The 22035-nt window shown below is 36.6% G+C and overlaps 1 protein-coding gene across 1 annotated transcript in view; it reads left to right on the top strand.

Annotated features, from left to right (window-relative positions):
• The window catches only part of LOC136149818 (phosphatidylcholine transfer protein-like), a 32298-nt gene that overhangs the window by 4243 nt on the left and 6020 nt on the right, over positions 1 to 22035 (top strand). The window contains exons 2-3 of the mRNA XM_065910403.1: positions 19053 to 19167; positions 21668 to 21749. Of these exons, the coding sequence (XP_065766475.1) occupies positions 19053 to 19167; positions 21668 to 21749 (197 nt within the window). The remainder of the gene's footprint in view (positions 1 to 19052; positions 19168 to 21667; positions 21750 to 22035) is intronic.

The following is a 22035-nucleotide window of genomic DNA, read 5'->3' as shown; positions in this document are numbered from 1 at the left end:
TCCACTACTTTTGTCTGCAGATAAAAGTATAACTTTCACCTCACTCAGCCATGCCCATCAGAGGAAAAACAAACAAACAAAAACTCAGCATAAATCTCACCCTATATGAAGCTCACACACATTACTGGACCAACCTTAGGAGGGCAGGAATCAAAAGGAAGAAAGAATTCAACCTTCTTCAAGGAAAGAATTCAACTTTCCTTGAAGCCTGGGAAAAGGAAACCTCAAACACAATAACTTTAAAAAAAAAAAAAAAAAAAGGAAAGAAAGAAAAGGCAGAGGAATACTGCACAAATGAAGGGACAAACTGGAAACACAGAAGTCCAAATAAATGAAGAGGGAATAGGAAAATTAGCTGAAAAAGAATTCAGAATAATGATAGATCAAAAACCTTGAAAACAAAATGGAGAAAATGCAAGAATCAATTAACAAAGACCTAGAAGAATTAAAGAATAAACATACAGAGATGAACAACACAATTACTGGAATTAAGAATATTTTAGAAAGAATCAATAGCAGAATATCTGAAGCAGAAGAATCAGTGAGCTGGAAGGTAAAATGGTGGAAATAACTTCTGAAGGGGAGAATAAAGTAAAAAGAATGCAAAGAGCTGAGGACAGTCTCAGAGACCTCTGAGAATGTATCAAACACACCAACATTTATAGTGGTCTCAGAAAAAGAAGAGAAAAAGAAAGGGTATGAGAAAATTTTTGAAGAGATTATAGTTGAAAATTTCCCCAGTGTGGAAAAGGAAATAGTCAATCAAGTTCAAGAGGTGCAAAGAGTCCCATACAGGATAAACCCAAAGAGAAACATACTAGTCAAACTACCAAATATTAAACACAAAGAAGGAATATTAAAAGCAGCAAGGGAGACACAACACGGAACATACAATGGAAACTCCATACTCTTAACAACTGATCTTTCAGCAGAAACTCTGTAGGCCAGAAGGGAATGGCAGGATATATTTAAAGTACTGAAAGGGAAAAATCTACAACCAAGATTATTGTATTCAGCAAGCATCTCATTTAAAACTGATGGAGAAATAAAAAGCTTTTCAGACAAGCAAAAGTTAAGAGAATAGAGTACCACCAAACCAGCTTTACAACAAATGTTAAATGGACTTAAATAGTCAAGAAATACAACAGAAGAAAAAAGATCTACAAAATCAACCCCAAACAATTAGAAAATGGCGATAGGAACATATATATCAATAATTACTTTAAATGTAAATGGATTAAATGCTACAGCCAAAAGACACAGACTGGCTGAATGGATACAAAAACAAGACCCATATATATGTTGTCTATAAGAAATCCACTTCAGACCTCAAAACACAAATAGATTGAAAGTGAGAGGATGGAAAAATATATTCCATGTAAATGGGAAGGAAAAGAAAGTTGGAGTAGCAATCCTTATATCAGACAAAATATACCTTAAAATAAAGAAGATCACAAGAGGTAAGGAAAGACACTACATAATGATCAAGGGATCAATCCAAGAGGAAGACATAACGATTGTAAATATCTATGCACCCAACATAGGCGCACCTCAATAATTAAGATAAACAATAATAGACATAAAGGGAGAAATTGACAGTAACACAATAATAGTAGGAGACTTTAACACCCCACTCACACCAATGGACAGATCATCAAAACAGAAAATTAATAAGGAAACACAAGACTCAAATTATATATTAGATGAGATGGGTCTCATTGATATCTTCAGGACATTCCATCCAAATGCAAAAGAATACACCTTCTTCCCAAGTGCACATGGAATATTCTCCAGGATAAACCACATCTTGGGTCACAAATCAAACCTCAGTAAACCTAAGAAAATTGAAATCATGTCAAGAACCTTCTCCAATCACAATGCTATGAGACTAGATATCAACTAAAAGAAAAAAACTGTAAGAAATACAAACACATAGAAATTAAACAATGTTTCTGAATAACCAACAGTTTACTAAAGAAATGAAAAGGGAAATAAAAAAAATTGTAGAAACAAATGACAATGAAAGCACAACAACTCAAAAGCTATGGGATGCAACAAAAGCACTCCAAAGAGGGAAGTTTAGAGCAATACAATCCTACCTCAAGAAACAAGAAAAACATCAAATAGACAACCTAACTTTACATCTAAAGCAACTGGAAAAAGAAGAAGGAAGAAAGAAAACCCAAATTAATAGAAGGAAAGAAATCATAAAGATACAAGCAGAAATGAATGAAAAATAAATGAAAGAAGCAACAGGAAAGATTAATAAAACTAAAAGATGCTTCTTTAAAAAGATAAAATCGACAAACCCTTAGCCAGACTCATCAAGGAAAACAGAGATAAGAATCAAATCAACAAAACTAGAAATGAAAAAGGAGAAGTTACAGCAGACAGTGCAGAAATACAAAGGATTATAAGAGACTATTATGAACAACTATATGGCAATAAAATAGATACCCTGGAAGAAATGGACAGATACTTAGAAAAGTTCATTCTTCCAAGACTGAACCAGTAAGAAATAGAAATTATGAACAACCTAATTACAAGCACTGAAATTGAAGCTGTGATAAACAATCTGCCCCGCCCCCCCAAAAAAGCCCAAGACCAGATGGCTTCAAAGGAGAATTCTATCAAACATTTAGAGAAAAAGCCAATGCTTATCCTCCTAAAACTCTTTTAAAAAATTGCAGAGGAAGGAACACTTCCAAATTCATTCTACGAGGCCACCATCACCCTGATAGCAAAACCAGACAAAAACAACACTTGAAAAAGAGAACTACAAGCCAACATCACTGATGAACATAGATGCAAAAATCCTCTACAAAATTTTAGCAAACAGTATTCAGCAACACATCAAAAAGTTCATACAGCATGATCAAGTTGGGTTTATTTCAGGAATGCAAGGATTCTTCAATATATGCAAATTAATCAATATGATACACCATGTTAACAAATTGAAAGATAAAAACTATATGATCATCTCAATGGGTACAGAAAAAGCCGTTGACAAAATTCAACACCCATTTATGTTTAAAACTCTTCAAAACATGGGCATAGAAGGAAACTACTTCAACATAGTAAAGGCTGTATATGATAAGCCGACAGCAAAGATTATTCTCAGTGATGAAAAACTGAAAGCATTCCCCCTAAGATCAGGAACAAAACAAGGGTGTCCACTTTCACTACTATTATTCAACAAAATTCTGGAAATCCTAGCTACAGCAATCAGAGGAGAAAAAAAAGTTAAAGGAATCTAGACTGGAAAAGAAGAAGTAAAGGTCTCACTGTTTGCAGAAGACATGACATTGTACATAGAAAACCCTAAAGATAGTATCAGAAAATTACTAGAGCTAATCAGTGAATTTAGCAAAGTGGCAGGATTCAAAATCAGTACACAGAAATCACTTGCATTTCTATATACTAACAATGAAATATCAGGAAGAGAAATTAAGGAATCAATCTCATTCACCATTGCAACAAAAAGAATTAAATATCTAGAAATAAACTTACCTAAGGAGACAGAAGAACTGTACACAGAAAATTATAAGACACCAAGGAAAGAAATCAAAGATGACATAAACAGATGGAGTGATATTCCATGTTCCTGGGTAGGAAGAATCAGTATTGTGAAAATGACAATACTATCAAATGCAATCTACAGATTTAATGCAATCCCTATCAAGTTACCAAAGGCATTTTTCACAGAGCTAGAACAAAAAAAAATTCACAATTCTTACGGAAACACAACAGACCCTGAATAGCCAAAGCAGTCTTGAGAAAGAAGAATGGAGTTGGAGGAATCAACCTTCTTGACTTCAGATTATTGTACAAAGCTACAGTCATCAAGACAGTATGGTACTGACATAAAAACAGAAATATAGTCTGGTGGAACAAGATAGAAAGCCCAGAAATAAACCCATGTGCCTATGGGCACCTTATTTTTGACAAAGGAGGAAAGGATATACAATGGGGCAAAGACAGCCTCTTCAATAAATGGTACTGGGAAAACTGGACAGCTACATATAAAAGAATGAAATTAGAACACTTCATAACACCATACACAAAGATAAACTCAAAATGCATTAAAGACCTAAATGTAAGACTAGAAACTATAAACTCTTAGAGGAAAACATGGGCAGAACACTCAATGACATAAATCAAAACAAGGTCCTCTATGACCCACCTCCTAGAGTAATGGAAATAAAAACAAAAGTAAACAAGTGGGACCTGATTAAGCTTAAAAACTTCTGCACAGCAAAGGAAACTATAAGCAAGGTGAAAAGACAGCCCTCAGGATGGCAGAAAATAATAGCAAATGAAACAACTGACAAAGGATTAATTTCCAAAATATACAAGCAGCTCATACAACTCAATGTCAGAAAAACAAACAACCCAATGAAAAAGTGGGGAAAAGACCTAAAGAGACATTTCTCCAAAGAAGACATACAGATGGCTAACAAACACATGAAAAGATATCAACATCGCTCATTATTAGAGAAATGCAAATCAAAACTACAATGAAATATTACCTCACACTAGTCAGAATGGCCCTCATCAAAATGTCTACAAACAATAAATGCTGGAGAGGGTGCGGGGAAAAGGGAACACTCTTGCACTGTTGGTGGCAATGTAAATTGATCCAGCCACTATGGAAGATGGTATGGAGATCCCTTAAAAAACTAGGAGTAAAACCACCATATGACCCAGCAATCCCATTCCTAGGCATAAATCCTGAGGAAACCAAAATTGAAAGAGAAACATGTATCCCATTGTTCATTGCAGCACTATTTACAGTAGCTAGAACATGGAAGCAACCTAGATGCCCATCGACAGATGAATGGATAAAGAAGTTGTGGTACATATGCACAATGGAATATTACTCAGTCATAAAAAGGAGCATATTTGAGTCAGTTCTAATGAGGTGAATGAACCTAAAACCTGTTATACAGAGTGAAGTGAGTCATAAAGAGAAAGATAAATACCATATTCTAATGCATATATACGGAATCTAGAAAAATGGTACTGAGAAATTTATTTACAGGGCAACAATGGAGAAACAGACATAGGGAACAGACTTATGGACCTGGGGAGAGGGGAGGAGGGGTAACATGGAAACTTATATTACCACATGTAAAATAGATAGCCAACAGGAATTTGCTCTGTGGCTCAGGAAACTCAAACAGGGGCTCTGTATTACCCTAGAGGGGTGGGATGGGGAGGGAGATGGGAGGGAGGTTCAAAAGGGAGGGGACATATGTATACCTATGCCTGATTCATACTGAGATTTGACAGAAAACAGCAAAATTCTGTAAAGTAATTATCCTTCAATACAAAATAATTTAAAATAATTATAAGTTTGTCCTGCCACCCTGTCTTTCACCCCATCCTTGCATGAAGATCACACCAGGTGACTATTAATCAACCAAAGCTTTTATTATCATTGGGCCTTGGAAAACCTTGACAGGCAAGGTGACTTTTACGAAGGTTTTGGACATTCCAGATCCTTGGACGTAACACCATACCAATACTTGTGTGAATCAGGAGCTGAATCAGGGCAATGCCAAGTAGAGGTCAATTCTTGCCTGGTCTTCCAACTGGCCTTTAACATCAGAATGAACACCTATGGGCAGAAGGAGAATTCTAGCAGGCTCTCAATGTGAGAACGTGGTTACCTCACAAGCTCCCCGCTCCCCGACACTATTTCAGAAAGCTATTTTACTATTTATGGAAACCATGCAAATGGTTATATTTTTGTAAGAAAGGGAGGATCCATGTAAATATGAACTTTCAAATTTTACCCTGGGGCTTTTAATGTGTTGCTAATACACAAAAAGTCTTAGAAATATCACATAGCTACCTTATCTTATATAAATATATACATCTTATACAAATATAAAATAGCTACCATTTAATGTAAGTTGCCTTTGGATTTTCTGAATATACCTTCATGAGAAGAATACTCCAGAATATTGCTTCATGACCCATTTGGCAATCTTTCAGAGTTCATTGTTTGCTTGTGTTTTCCTAAGCCCTGGGGGTAGCTGATGTCTTTGAAAGACAAAGCGCATGTCTTTCAGAAGCTTTAAGACAAAAGTCTCTTTCAATGTTATGTAGATCTGAGTTCCTGACCTATACCTTTTTTCTCCTTCAGAAATGTCTTTTAACATTTCTTCCAGAGTAGTCTGCTGCTGATGGACTCCCTCAGTTTTTATTGTTTCACTTTTGTTTCATTGGATATAGAGTTCTAGGTCAGTGGCTTATTTCTTTTAAAACATTCTATGTTTCACCCCACACTCTTTTAGCAGGGTGGTTTCTGATGGGATGTTTGCTAAATCCTCATCTGTATTCCTCTATATTGATAAAGTGCTCCCCTATCCTCCCCTGTCTAGCTTCTTTAAAGATTTTCTTTTTCTCTTTAGTTTTCTGAGTTTGTATATGATATATTTAAGGTTGTTTTTTTTTTTTTTTTTTTTTTTTGTATTTATTCTCTATGGTGTTCTAAAGATTGACAGATTTAGTTAGAAGGGTGTTCTGAACTTAAATCATAAAGTCCCATGTGATTCAAAATACAATATAATATATTTAGAACTTATGCCACCAAGATTCTTTTCTTACATGTGGAAATGCAGTGTGACTATTAATTCACATCTTTCTCAGGTTATATGCTTTAAAAGTGATGGTGGCAATAGTCTAAAGCAGAGATTGCCAACTTTTTTTCTGTAAAAGCCACATAGAAAATATTTTGGGCTTTACAGGTTATGAGGCAAAATGGAAGTTATTTTGTATTGACTTATATAGCTGCTTATAAATATAGAAAACATTCTTAGCTTGTGGACTGTTTAAAAATAAGCAACATGACAGATTTAATAACCTCTGGTCTAAAGTATAGTTTGGATGCTTAATTGTTCTATGATTTTAAGATTTATGAATCTAAACCCTAGCTGAGTCTCAGCTTCCCCATCTATACACTGGAGATAAATCTTGCTCTTCCAAATTTGTCCAGAGATCTAATGAGAAGATACATTTTGAAGCACATAATTAATTAAATGGCCTTTCTCTGTGAGCTGTAGAAAGGGTGATCTGTGTCCCAGTATATCCATTACAGGTTTAGTTTACCCTTGTCTCGGTGGGAAAAAAAAAAATTATAACACCTCTCTCACTAAAATGAGTTATGGTTGGAATGATAAAATATAAATTACCTTTGCTATAACTGTGTGCATTTCAATGGATTATTATTCAGTTCAGTTCAGTTCAGTTGCTCAGTCATGTCCGACTTTTTGTGACCCCATGAATCGCAGCATGCCAGGCCTCCCTGTCCATCACCAACTCCTAGAGTTTACTCAAACTCATGTCTATCGAGTCGGTGATGCCTTCCAGCCATCTCATTCTCTGTCGTCCCCTTCTCCTCCTGCCCCCAATCCCTCCCAGCATCAGGGTCTTTTCCAATGAGTCAACTCTTTGCATGAGGTGGCCAAAGTACTGGAGTTTCAGTTTCAGCGTCAGTCCTTCCAATGAACACCCAGGACTGATCTCCTTTAGGATGGACTGATTGGATCTCCTTGCAGTCCAAGGGACTCTCAAGAGTCTTCTCCAACACCACAGTTTAAAAGCATCAATTTTTCGGTGCTCAGCTTTCTTCATTAAGTTGGTGCAAACATAATTGTGATTTCAGACCATGTATTTTAAATCTTTATAACTAGGTTCAAACACATCTTTATTAATCAAAGAAGGAATCATTACAATCAACACATTTTTGCCAACAAGAAATAAGCTTATTTATTCCTATAGCATGAAAATCCAAGCTTAAGGTTTTAAAGAACTCTAGAAAGCATTTTCTGCCTCTTGCTGGTTGTGAAAGCATTTTCCCTGCAAAAAGCTGTTGAGATGCTTGAAGAAGTGGTAGTTGGTTGGCAAGAGGTCAGATGAATATGGCAGATGAAGCAAAACTTTGTAGACGAATTCATTCAACTTTTGAAGCATTGGTTGTGTGACATGCAGTTGTCATGGAGCAGAATTAGACCCTTTCTGTAGATCAATGCCAGCTGCAGGCATTGCAGTTTTTGGTGTATCTCATCTATTTGCTGAGCATACTTCTCAGATGCAGTGTTTTTGCCAAGATTCAGAAAGCTACGGTGGATTAGACCAGCAGCAGACCTCCAAACACTGACCATGACCTTTTTTTGGTGCAAGTTTGGCTTTGGAAAATGCTTTGGAGCTTCTTCACATTTCAACCACTGAGCTAGTTGTCACCAGTTGCCCTATAAAGCCCACTTTTCATTGTATGTCACAACTTGATTGAGAAATGTCTCGTTGTTGCATAGAATTAGAGAAAATGACTCTTCAAATGACAATTTTTTTGTGATCAGCTCATGAGGCACCAAGCTTTTCACCTTTCCAATTTGTTTCAAATGTTGAATGACCATAAATGGTCAACATTGAGTTCTTGGGCAACTTCCTGTGTAGTTGTAAGAGGATCAGCTTGATTCTCCCAATTGGTCACTGTCAACTACCAATGGCGAATCATTGCATTCCTCATCTTCAAAGCTATTGTCTGCTTTTCAAAACTTCTTGAACCACCACTGCACTGTACATTCGTTAGCAGTTCCTAGGCCAAATGCTTTGTTAATGTTGTGATTTGTCTCTGATGCTTTATGACCCATTTTGAACTTGAATAAGAAAATTACTCTAATTTGTTTTTGGTCTAACATCATTTTGCTAGTCTAAAATAAATCTAAAATGCACAGCAAGTAATAAGTAATTAGCAAAGAACATAAAGTGAGAAATGCACATTAAAATGATGTATAATATAACCACATTTATATAAGAATGTATCCCAATATCAAAGGGCAAATTTCAACAATGCAAGACAGCAATTACTTTGGTCCCAACCTAATATTTATCTAACAATATGTTGGCAGAGGTCAGTGACTTTTGGAGGCAGGATAATAAACCTTGATCTCTACTGTCACATGAATGGCTTCAGGTCCAAGTTCTGTTGTAACTAATGAACTTCAAGTCTTGTGTGTTATAAAACTTGGGTAAGTTTCATAACATATACTATATATATATACACACAGACATGATTAAAAGCTTTGAAGATTTATTAACTACCATAAAATACATTCATTTAAAGTGAGCAATTCAATGGTTTTTAGTAAATTTGTGGAGTTATGCAACATTCATCAGAGTCTAATTTTGGAACATTTGTGTAACCTCCAAAAAAATGTCTTACTCACTTGTAATCATTTATTGTTCCCATTCCCAATCTTAGATAAACACCAAGCTACTTCCTGTGTCTACAGAATTAACTTTTCTAGGAATTTCTCAGAACGTCCTTAAATCTCAATTTTGTTGTCTTTAAATGGGTTTACAAATGGTCCACATTCTCATGTTTTCATCGTGCAGATTAAGTAGGGTGACCCCTGTAAAGCACTCAGCCCAGGCCCTGGTATTCAGTAAGCACTCAATAAGCATTTGTTATTAGTGTTATCTTAGCCAGCTCTCTACAGTCCTTCAGTATTAAACTTGCTGTGTGTTTTTGAAGAGATATCAAATACCGAATCAGATTTAGTCACCTGTCTTTCTTCTTACAGTCATGGTACAGACTTCCCAGTGACAGCTACAGCTTTGATACCTGCAATTAGGAGTGATTCTCCCTAAGGAAAAACTGTTTGCTTTTCATACCTTCTGAGCCTGTTACTCTTGCCCCAGAGGGCTACTGTTGGAAATCTTTCAAAGTAGTGGATTGAGGAGACTTCCTGGCCCCTGCAGTATGAAATGAACTCTTCTGTTAAAGGCAAAGAAAATTCAGGGCACACTTGATGTGTACTGACAGGATTAGAAAGACGTGATTCATCGGGGCTGTCTTGCAGTTAGCAATATAAATGCAGATAAATGCCAAAATTGAAGAGAATGAGAGATGACTTTTTCCAGGTCAGGTGGCAGGGTATAGGGGCAGTAGGGGTTACTCCTCTGTAGGAATTACTCTCATGTGGGAATTGCAAATGTCATATGCAAACGCTATGATATTTGGATATTTGCCATATGTAAACACATTGGCTCTTATAGAATTTATTCTGCTTTAGGACAAGTAACTGTACAATTGTCAGTAATGTTTCACTAAGTATATTAATATTTAGAGTATTTATATATAAAGGTTTAACAGTACTTTAGTGCAATATCAAATAAAAAACAAACCTGGACTTAGTAAGGAAAGACTTTCATTCAAAGGATTATTGCCAAGGGTTGGGGGGTTATTATAGTAGGTAGAATTGCTGTTGCTGTTCAGTCGCTCAGTCTTGTCCAACTCTTTGTGACCCCATGGACTGGAGCATGCCAGGCTTCTCAGTCCTTCACCATCTCCTGGAACTTGCTCAAACTCATGTCCATTGAGGCAGAATACTTTGACCATAAAATCTGTGGGTGTCTCAGGAGTGAGGCAGAAAGGTATTTTTTATAGACAGGAGTCAAGAAAACTGAAGTCATGTGTGAGGAAGTGATATGAAGGTGGCCTGACTGGAGAATAGAAAAGAAATTTTTGTTGCCTGAAGCCAGTTTATTTTCAGAAGCATCTAGATGCTGCACAGGTTGAGGCTCGATCAAGTTCAGGGACCTGAAGGAAGGAAACATGTTTACCAGTTTGGTTATCAAGCATTTTGTTCTGATTGATCATTGGAGTAAACTGTTTTGGTTATCATTTATGGGACAATGAAAGGGCATTTAGAGGTGCTGTGTCTGGCCTTGTGATAGATGAATAAGATGTGTGTGTGTGAGTCTCATCTAAATCATGGGGAAAAGGTGGCTTTTTTGTGGTAAGCTGTTTTCTGGAACACAAAGAGAGTGAGTGTTTCATACTTCTACTCTTTTCCAGGGTCACAGAACTGAAATAAAATTCATTCTTAGTAAGGACTACTCAAAATAATTACGATTGCTTTTTAGTTACAAGTAAAATAAAACTGCATTAACAATGACTTTATAAAATGAGGTTAATTTTTTTCACCTAATAAGTAGTTAGAGGTCACCAGATGCTGGCACTAGATCACCTGACCAATATGGCTAGTAAAACTCTTTGAATCTTTTTAGGCCACATCCTCTTTGCTGTCTCTTAGCCACAGAATAGCTGCTGTGGTTGTTAATATCCTGTGTGTATTCAAAACAGGAAGGAGGTATGATATGGGCTTCCCTGGTGGCTCAGCTGGTAAAGAATTAATCTGCAATGCAGGAGACCTGGATTTGATTCCTGGCTTGGAAAGATCCTCTGGAGAAGGGAACAGCTACCCACTCCAGTATTCTGGCCTGGAGAATTCCATGGACTGTATAGTCCATGAGATCACAAAGATTTGGGCACGACTGAGTGACTTTCCTTTTTGCCTTCACCTGCATAGGAGACCAGGATAGCTATTAACTATGCACATGGCCATAGGGATTCTCTAGCAAGAAAGATAGCACATACTCGAACAAATATTCTGTTTCTTCTGCTAATTGTATTATACACTTCTTACTGATTCTTTACTATTGAATAATTCATTAACTATTTGAAGTATAGGGAATTAAACACCCTATAAATAGAGTATTAGAAAATCATGCAATGTGTTTTACTTTAGATAAACTGAGCCATTCTTAGAACTGGTCTTTTGGAGGAGCCTTAGGAAAAGCCAAGAACCCCTTAAGTAAGCTTGTTTGGAGTCATTGAAATGTTAGTATGCTTGGACAAGTATCTTCAACAGGTGTTGCAGAGCTTACATATCAATACTTTGCAAGAGACTTACACATCAATACTGAGAACACTGGCCAAATAAAACTAAGGTTTATGCTCTTTTCCTATTAAATTTTTTTGTAGAAACAGTGGTACCCAATCCTGATGAGATGCTCCTGTGCTACTGGTGAGAATACAAAAATGGAAAACAATTTCCTTAAATATTTGTAAACACTTATAAAAACTATAAACAGAAAAAATGTTAGTGTCATTTACCCTAAAATATATTTGTACTAAAACTTCCTGCTTTCTGAAGGAACAATTGTCATTATTGTCCATGTTTATATGGAATAGTTGTTTCAAAAATATTTCACATTTGTAGAAGTGTATGGAAACAGAAATAATTCATGATAATAAATAAATTAAGTGTTATCTCTCTAAGCTTCAAAGTAATATTCTTTAAAATAGTGTAACCTGTTTATATTATATTACTTCCATTTTGTAACACATAGAAGTATCTATTTACTTAAAAGAAAAATGTCTACTTTCCCAAAAAACAAAATACACATTATTTTCAGCGCACTTGGAGAATTCTCTAGGATTGATGACATACTAGGTCATAAGACAAGCCTCAACAAATTTAAGAGTATATAAATTATTTCAAGCATCTTAAATTTGTTATGATGAAATCAAAGAATGAACTAAAAATACCTTGAGGCAAATGATAATGAAAACATAATGATATAAAATCTACGGGATGCAGGAAAACCAGTTCTTAGAAGGAAGTTCATAGTGATACAGGTCTTCTTTAAGAAATAAGAAATCTCAGTTAAACAATCTAACATTAACCTAGAAGAATTAGAAAAGCAAAAGAACAAACAAAACTTAAAGGCAACAGGAGGAAAGAGATAATAAAAATCAGAAAGGAAACAAATAAAATAGAGATAATGAAACAGGAAAAATCAATATAACCAGGACCTGGTGCTTTGAAAGTGTAAAAAAAAAAATGACAAACCTCTGGCCATATCCACCAAGAAGATAAGATGGAAAACAAGACCAAAAACAAAATAAGAACTGAGAGAGGAAAAATAAAAATCGATACCATAGATAGCTAGAAATAACAATCAATACCACAGAAATTTGGATTTCTTGTGCTCCAAAATCACTGTGGACAGTGACTACAGCCATGAAATTAAAAGGTACTTTCTCCTTGGAAGAAAAACAATGACAAACCTAGATAGTATATTGAAAATCAGAGACATTACTTTGCCAACAAAGGTCTGTCTAGTCAAAGGCATGGTTTTTCCAGTGGTCATGTACAGATATGAAAGCCGGATAGTAAAAATGGCTGAGCACCAAAGAATTGATGCCTTTGAACTGTGGTGCTGGAGAAGACCCTTGAGAATCCCTTGGACAGCAAGAGATCAAACCAGTCAATCTTAAAGCTAATCAACCCTGAAAAATCATTGGAAGGACTGATGCTGAAACTGAAGCTCCAATATTTTGGCTACCTAATGCAAAAAGCTGACTCACTGGAAAAGACACTGATATTGGGAAAGGTTGAAGACAGGAGGAGAAAGGGATGATAGAGGAAGAGATGGTTGAGTGGCATCACTGAATCAATGGGCATGAGTTTGAAAAGTTCTGGGAGATGGTGAAGGACAGGGAAGCCTGATGTGCTGCAGTCCATGGGGTTGCATGCAGACATGACTGAGCAACTGAACAACAACAATAACAACCATATATATATATACACACACACGCATATATAATTAGAGAAGACTATGAGCCATTATCCAGTGGTCATGTATGGATGTGAGAGTTGGATTGTGAAGAAAGCTGAGTGCCAAAAAATTGATGCTTTTGAATTGTGGTGTTGGAGAAGACTCTTGAGAGTCCCTTAGACTGCAAGGAGATCCAACCAATCCATCCTGAAGGAGATCAGTCCTGGGTGTTCATTGGAAGGACTGATGCTGAAGCTGAAACTCCAGTACTTTGGCCACCTCATGGGAAGAGTTGACTCATTGGAAAAGGTCATGATGCTGGGAGGGATTGGGGGCAGGAGGAGAAGGGGATGGCAGAGGATGAGATGGTTGGATGGCATCACTGACTCGATGGACATGGGTTTGAGTAAACTCCAGGAGGTGATAATGGACAAGGAGGCCTAGTGTGCTGAGATTCATGGGGTTGCAAAGAGTCGGACACAACTGAGCGACTGAACTGAACTGAACTGATGAGCCATTATATGCCAACAAATTTGACAAGCTAGAAAAAAGAGACAACTTTCTAGAAACATACACCCCACCAAAACTGAATCAAGAAGAAATAGATTGCATGATCAGATCAATCACTAAAAGTGAAATAGGATTTATAATTTAAAAAATCCCTACACACAAAAGTCCAGAATAAGATGACTTCATAGTTAAATTCTACCAAACACACAGAGAAGAACTTATACCAATATTCTTCAACTGTTCCAAAAGTTTGAAGAGGAACGAACATGCCCAAAAACATTCTATGAAGCCATCACTCTGATACCAAAACCAGAGAAAGATATTACAGAAAAAGAAAATTACAGGCCAATATTTTTTGTAAATATAGATACAAAAATTCTCAACAAAATATTAATAAATCAATTCCAACAGCAATAAAAATATCATACACCACAATTAAGTTGAAATCATCTCAGGCCACCATGATGTTTCAACACGCAAATCAATCATTATGATACATCATATCAGCAAAAGTGACAAAACCCACAAGATCATCTCAATAGATGCAAGGAAATAATTTGGTAAAATTTCATATCCATTTATGATAAAACTCTTGTGAAAGTCAGTATAGCGGGAACATATTTCAGCATAATAAAAGTTATTTATGACAAACTCACAGCCAATATAATAACCAAGTGTGAGAAGTTGAAATCTTTCCACTAAAATCTGGAACAACACAAGGTAACCACTCTCACCATTTCTTTTCAACATAGTGTTGGAAGTCTTAGACATACAAACCAGAAAATAAAAAGAAATAAAACCTATTCAAAATGATAGGGAGGAGGTAAAATTGTCATTATATATGATATATGATCATAGATAATGATATGATATGATATGATACTGCATTAGAAAACCATAAAGACTCGCTGCACAAACTGTTAGAACTGATAAATGAATTCAGCAAGGTAGCAGAATATAAGATTAACATACATACATCTGTTATATTTCTTTATGCTAACATGAAATATCAGAAAGAGAATGAAAAAAATTGCGGCAAAAGAGTAAAGTATCTAGGAGGTAAAACCTGACCAAGGAGGTGAAAGATATACACTGTGAACTATAAAACATTAATAAAAAAAATCAAAGACAATTCTAAGAAATGAAAAGATATCCCATGCTCTTGGATTGTGAGAATTAATATTGTTAAAATGGCCATACTATCCAAAGCAATATACAGATTTAATACAATACCTATCAACATATTCATAACATTTTCCACAGAACTATAGAAAATAATCCTCAAATTCATATGGAACCATAAAAGACCCACAATTGCCAAAACAATCTTGAGGACAAAGAACAAAGCAGGAAGCATAACCATCCCAGACTTTAGACAATACTACAAAGCTACAGTAGTCAAATCCATATGGTATTGGCACAAAAACAGACATGAATCAATGGAACAGAATAGAGAGTCCAACAATACACCAACATACTTATGGAAAATTAATCTTTGATAAGTGAAGCAAGGACATACAATTGGTAAAGAACAATAGCTTCAGCAAGTGGTGCTGGGAAAGTTGGACAGCCACATGTAAATCAATGAAGTAGGTACATACCCTCGCACCATACACAAAAATAAATGCAAAACAGCTTAAAACTTTAAATATAAGACAAGACACCATATGACTCCTAGAAGAGGCAAAACATTTCTGACATGTCATACCAATGTGTTCTTAGGTCAGTTTCCCAAGGCAATGGAAATATGAGTAAAAATAGACAAATGGGACTTAATTGGACATGAGTTTTGCACAGCAAAGGAAACCATAAACAAAACAAAATGACAACCTATGGACCCTGAGAAAATATTTGTAAATGATATGACTAACAAGGCTTAATTTAACATCTCCTACAATGCAATAACAAAAAAGTACAACCCAATAGAAAAATGAACAAAACTTAAATAGACATTTCTTCAAAGGAGATATACTGATGGCCAGCAGGCATTTGTAAAGGTGGTCATCATCACTAATTATTAGAAAAATGTAAATCCAAACAAGGTCCCATCTCACACTAGTCAGAAAAGCTATGATTAAAAATCTACAAATAATGACTGATGAAGAGGGTGTGGTGAAGAAGGAACCTCTTACACTGTTGCTGGCAATTAAATAATGCCATTTTCAGCAATATGAATGGACCTAGAAATTACCCTACTAAGTGAAAAAGTCAGAAAGAGAAAGATGAATGCCATACGATATCACTTATATGTTAAATCTAAAGTATGAAACAAATTAACATATTTGTGAAACAAAAACAGACTAACAGATATGTAGAACAGACTTGTGGTTGCCGAGGGGGAGAGGAAGGATTAGGGAGTGAAGGATTGGGAGTTTAGGATTAGCAGATGCACTCTGTCATATACATGATGGATAAACAGCAAAGTCCTACTGTAAAGCTCAGGGAACTATATTCAATGTCCTGTGATAAATCACAATGGAAAAGAATATGCATATATATTATACCTGAGTCACTTTGCTGTACAGCTGACATTAACACAACATTGTAAATCAACTGTTTCAATAAAATATTTTGCAAAAAGGGGAAATATGTCAAATATTGCAATTAGGTGTTTGTGAATTATAGAGTTGCATGCCATTTTAACTTTGTTACTTTGGGCATTTCATAATTTTTCTTAATGATTCAGAATTATTTTTAGAACTATAAAAACTCACTTTATTTTTTCAGTGACAGAATGAAAATGTTATTGTATTTGCTGAATTTCTCTTTTAAAAGAAACGATGGTTTAAAAAAGTACATTGATCCAAATTTGAGTGAGGTTGCTAACTACCTGAAAAAAAAATTTTACTGATAGATTAGGAAAGGAGTCATTGAGCATTTGGTTTCTTCGGTGTTTTGGCATTTTTCAGTGCTTCCATGAAGGGAATGTTTAAAGGAAGTTATCATAATAGTTCATTCTAGGGTGTTGACATAAATCACAGCATTCTATTTTTCTCTTATTGCAAGGCTTTCTGTTTCCTTTTCTGTGATATTACAGAACTGAAGTCACTAAGAGCTATAATTATCAACACATTTAGGAGGAAAGGGAAACATTCCTAGAGGAATCAGTTTGCTTTAATTAATCCAAATAATCAAAGCTAACTCATGTGAAGTTGGGAAGATCATAATCTCTATACATAATTATCCCCTTTGCTCACTGTGTGTAGAAAATGGGGCCACATTATTCCTGAAGAGCAGCTAATTGTCTCTCTCCCAAAACTGATTAAAGTGTGTGTGAGTGTAGATGTGTGTTGTCTATAAACCCTCACTGTCTTCCCATCCTTGAGAGGGAGGGGAGAGGGAGGAGGAGAAAGAGATATTTTTTACCTTGACCTGCCCTTCTTCGGGGCATCCATGGAACAGCATGTAAGGGGGTCAGACCTACCAACTTGTCATTTGCTGGCTGAAAATACTTGGTATAAAGCCATTTACTTTTAAAGCTGACACTTCCTTGTGAATTCAGTTTCAATTTTACTTTCCATTCCCTGCCAGGTACTTTCACCTACATCTGAGATTACTCAACTGGGAATTATTGTTATGCCACCTGAGTCAGGAGACCTTTGAAGCCTCAGAATCTCTAGAAAGATTTCCATGTTTACCCCTTGACTTCACATAAGTCCCTGGGACAGTGTTTAAGAACATGGGGTCATTCATGTTTGATTAGCCAATAGCATTGCATTAGCAACTGGAAGTATGAGTCCATCTAAAAGGTTCACTTTGTTTAGTTTATTAGCTTTTGCACTGAAATTAATTAAATCCTTAGTTTAACCTTAACAATATAGTCTTTAATCAAGGTGAAGGTCAGGAATTCTTAGCTGCCATTGTACAGAGAGTGAAGTGTATCCACTCTAGTCCACATCCTCACAGAATATGGTTTAACATGAAAACAAAGAACGTCTTTTGTACTTAGGAATCTAAAAATGGCCCTTTTCTGATTAAAAGGGACTAGTGTGGTTTGAAGTTGGTATTTCTTCCCCCCTTTCATTATTTTCTATACATGAGTTGCTTATAGAAAAAAGGAAGCAGTTGGTGAAAAATTCTGTGTTGGAATTGGTAAAACAATATTTTGAATTTCATTTCTCTCTATGATTATATAAAATAGTATGAAGCCTGGATGCTAGCTGCCTATATGATACCTCCACATGGATATTTAATAAGAATTTCAAGCTCAACATTCTCACAGTAGAGCTCTTGGTACCCTGCAGCCATCAGATAACCAGCTCCGCAAGTTTTGGCTATATCAGAAAATGGATCTCCTATCTACCTGGTTGTTTAAGCAAATGTTATAAGAATTTTTAAAAATTCTTTGCTTTCTCTGTCCCCACAGCCAGTCTGTCAGCAATCCCTGTTAACATTACTTCAAAATGTGTCCCTAAATCACTAACTTCTCCCCATCATTTCTGTTACCTCTTTGTCCAATCACCAGCATCTCTTCTCTGGATCATGGCCCTGGTCTTCTAACCCATCTTCTTGCTCCCTTATGATCTATTTTCAAGCAACAAGAACCATGTTTTAAAAAATTATTTCCTTGTTTTAATTAATTCATTTGTTTTCCATAGCAATAAGATCTCTTTTCCCTTTATCTTGGTTCACAAAGTCTTTTGGACCCAGCCTCCGCTGCTCCTCTGACTGCCCCCCATCACAGTTCTCTGGACCCCTTGACTTTCTGTTCTTTGAGTAAGACAATCAATCAATCAACCTGAGGGCCCTTTCCCAACCAGGAATGGTCTTCCCTAATCTTCCCATAGCTGACTGCTTCTGCTATTTAGAAAAAAATTCTTCTGATTAGTCCAACATAGAAACAGCTCCCGGACATCTGACAGTATAGGATGAATCACCAGCCCACCAAAACTAGACACCATTTATCACATAACTCTCTTCTATCCTTTTTACATTACCTGGGTAGCTGTCACCACCAAGGGCAAAGGCGATGAGAGCAAAATCCTCACCTGCTTTTTCAGCACTGCATCACCAAGTCTACAGGAGAGGGGCTCAAGAATGACGTACAAACAACTATTTTTCATGTGCTGTGTAATAGCAGCTCGAGAATCAACAGGCTATTTCTGTCTGCTTTCATTTTATAGCCGACTGGACTTTATGAGTATAAGGTCTCTGGTATTGTGAGATCTCCACCAGACCTCCTTGCAGATGTTTATATGGATTTAGACTATAGAAAACAGTGGGACCAGTATGTTCAAGGTGAGTCACACTTGATCTAAAAAAACTGTTAGAAAGTAGAATCTATTCCTATTACTCTAGCTAGTAGAATGCAATAGGTTTAGTTATGTTATATATGCAATAAGTTTAGTTATATTATGTTTCACTTAAAATTTTGGCTTAAATATTTGAAGTGCTGGTCTTAAATGTGATAATTTGCCCTTTCTGCAAGTTTGTTGTCATCTTGTATATATACCTGAATATCCAGGTATATGCTGATATATACCTGGATATATATACCTGAATATTCAAGAAAGGCTTTTTGGAAGAGGTCATGTTTGAACTTTGCTTTAGAAGTGGAATCAAAGTTTTATAAATGGCAAGAATACATGTGTATGGGGAAGTGAGAGGTGAAGGGGGTGAGTGGAATAAGGACATTTGGCCCAAATAACAGCATTAGTAAAATGAGAAATACCTGAAACAACATGAAATGTTAAAAAAAGGAAAACAACTATGAGCAATTTTGTGTTCTTGCATAGTTGTGGTAGCAGAATTGGAATTAGCCCCAAGGGCCTAGGCTGGCCATCTGGCTACACTTATTAGATTTTTCTTTTTTTTTTTCTTTTTAGATTTTTCCTATAAGTGATGGAGAGTTATGAAGGGAATAGATAAGGTATCTTTCTCCCACTTAGAGTGAACAATGGCCTTTGCCATCTCAGTCACTGTGAAATAGATACACAGCTAGCTGAGGAGCACAGAAATCCTGGCAGACCCTTGCTGTGGTCAAGAATTTTGTTTGCAAGTAAGAAAAGCTAACAAATGGCAGTGTAAGGAAAGGAAAGAGTTTATTGTTTCATGGCATTGAAAATCCATGAGTATCTGGCCTCCAGGACAGCTGTATTCAGTACCTCATTTCTCCAGCTTGACTGTTTCCTTTTGTGTTGACCACAATCTCAGGCAAATTCTTGTGTCTTGGCAGAAATGCCACCAGAAGATGTAGGCTTACATTCCAACCATGTACACAACCACAGGAGGACAGGAACATTCCTACGTATGGCCTCCAGATTCCCAGGATTGGCTCCTATTGCCTCAGCATGGGTCATGTGCTTATTTCTTGGGGATGTTTGTCATGGTTTGGGGTCACTTAATGTTATCAAATACCCTTACTATTTAGGGGGCATTGTGATGCCCACTAATTCAAGGGAGAAGTCACACATTCTCTGCTCATCTTCCTAGCAGTTGTGGTTCAGTCATGTGCTGTAGACGCTGGTAGAGCCTCTGATGTGTAGTACTTAGATTTAAGAGTCTGCACTATGGAGTATGGCCCAGAGGCTGCAGTAGTTTGACTTCTCTGGAGCAATCCTGAGGTTCCTAACCTAACTCTATTCCTCCTAGATGTTCTCTGAGCTTCCTGAGAGCCTTTACAAAACCACTTTTGGGCCTAAACTTGCTAGAGTGGTAAGCCAAGACTATCCACGCATGTATTCCCTAAACTAATTGCTGTGATCATGTTTGACTCATTTTCCTAGCCCTGAAATTAACACTGAGTCAGTCCTGCTTAAACCACATTGTGGAGAAGGAGGGGAAGGGTGATGACCTGAAGGAGAAAGAGATTCTGGGGCAAGAAGGGGAGAGTCATAGCAGAGCAGGCAAAAGCAATGGATGTCCACTCCTTCCCTTCCTTTCAAGGGCATCTGCAGCCTCTTGTAGTAATGGACTGATAAGTTCTTTACTTCATAGTCTGCTTCTAATAGGTTTTATTTCTTTCAGAAGCTGAATTAAACAACACATTTCTGCTGTCAGCACCTCCTCAAGGGGCTCTCTTGGCTCTTTCAGCAGTCTTAGCTTGACTCCTCTATATGGTTAGTTAGCAGCTTCCTACACAGCCTGAGGGCAGAGGCTGTGCACTTCATAGTATCCCTTTGCTATCCTCCTCCTTGAGCTGATGTTATTTGCACACAAAAGCATGGTGGACATTATGCAGATTTGGTTCCTATCTCTGTAGTATAAAGCAAAATGGGAGAGAGGCAAGTAGCATAGTGTTAGCATAATTAAGCTTCTTCCCGCTTAGAAGAACACTAACCTGTCCGAAACCTTCATTAAACAACTGCAAACACTAAACTGCATTGCTCGGTTCCAGGATACTTGAAATATGTCAATAAATTTAAGGTGAGGAGTAAGGCCACAACAGCAAAACTATTGGCATTGCAGTGCCATCCAATAGTTACCATGATTTAATAACTTGAAATTTTATTTTTTTGGAAGCCTAATTTTATTATCACATTCTGCCTTAGAATGTTTGTAGCATCCAGTGAACTAATTTTGTTGGATTCATTTATTTTCAATGTGCTTTTAAGTCTACTAAAGACTGTTCCTGGGCAATAAGCTTTCAGTGATAATGACTTTTCCTGGAAAAGTCAGTGCCTTCTGATTTAGTGTTTTATCATCCTCTACAAGGTTGTCATATCAACACTTTTTGTTAACTGAAGCCAAAGAGACTTCCAGATGCAATAACATCATTTGATTTTTTTTTTCTTTCTAGAACTCCGTGAAATAAAAGTCGATGGAGAAGACGCGGTCTATTGGCAAATGAAGTACCCTTTCCCCATGTCCAACAGAGATATATCCTTTCCAAAAATGAAGTGCTAGTCCCTCAGTCATGGCCAGCTCTTTGCAACCCCATGAACTGTAGCCATTCTCTTCTGTCTGTGGGATTCTCTAAGCAAGAATACTGGATTAAGTAGCCATTCTCTTTTCCAGGGGATCTTCTGGTTCTAGGGATTGGCCTCCAATCGCAGGCAGACTCTTTATCATTTGAGCTACCAGAGAAGCCCATCCTGGTTCAACATTGATCAGCTTTCTTGGTGTTTCTGTGCCTGTGGCTGTCACCCAATGGTGGCATGGCCAGGA

This window comes from Muntiacus reevesi, chromosome 18, assembly GCF_963930625.1.
Source record: "Muntiacus reevesi chromosome 18, mMunRee1.1, whole genome shotgun sequence".
Lineage (NCBI taxonomy): Eukaryota > Metazoa > Chordata > Mammalia > Artiodactyla > Cervidae > Muntiacus > Muntiacus reevesi.
This window is presented reverse-complemented; position numbering and strand designations above follow the sequence as displayed.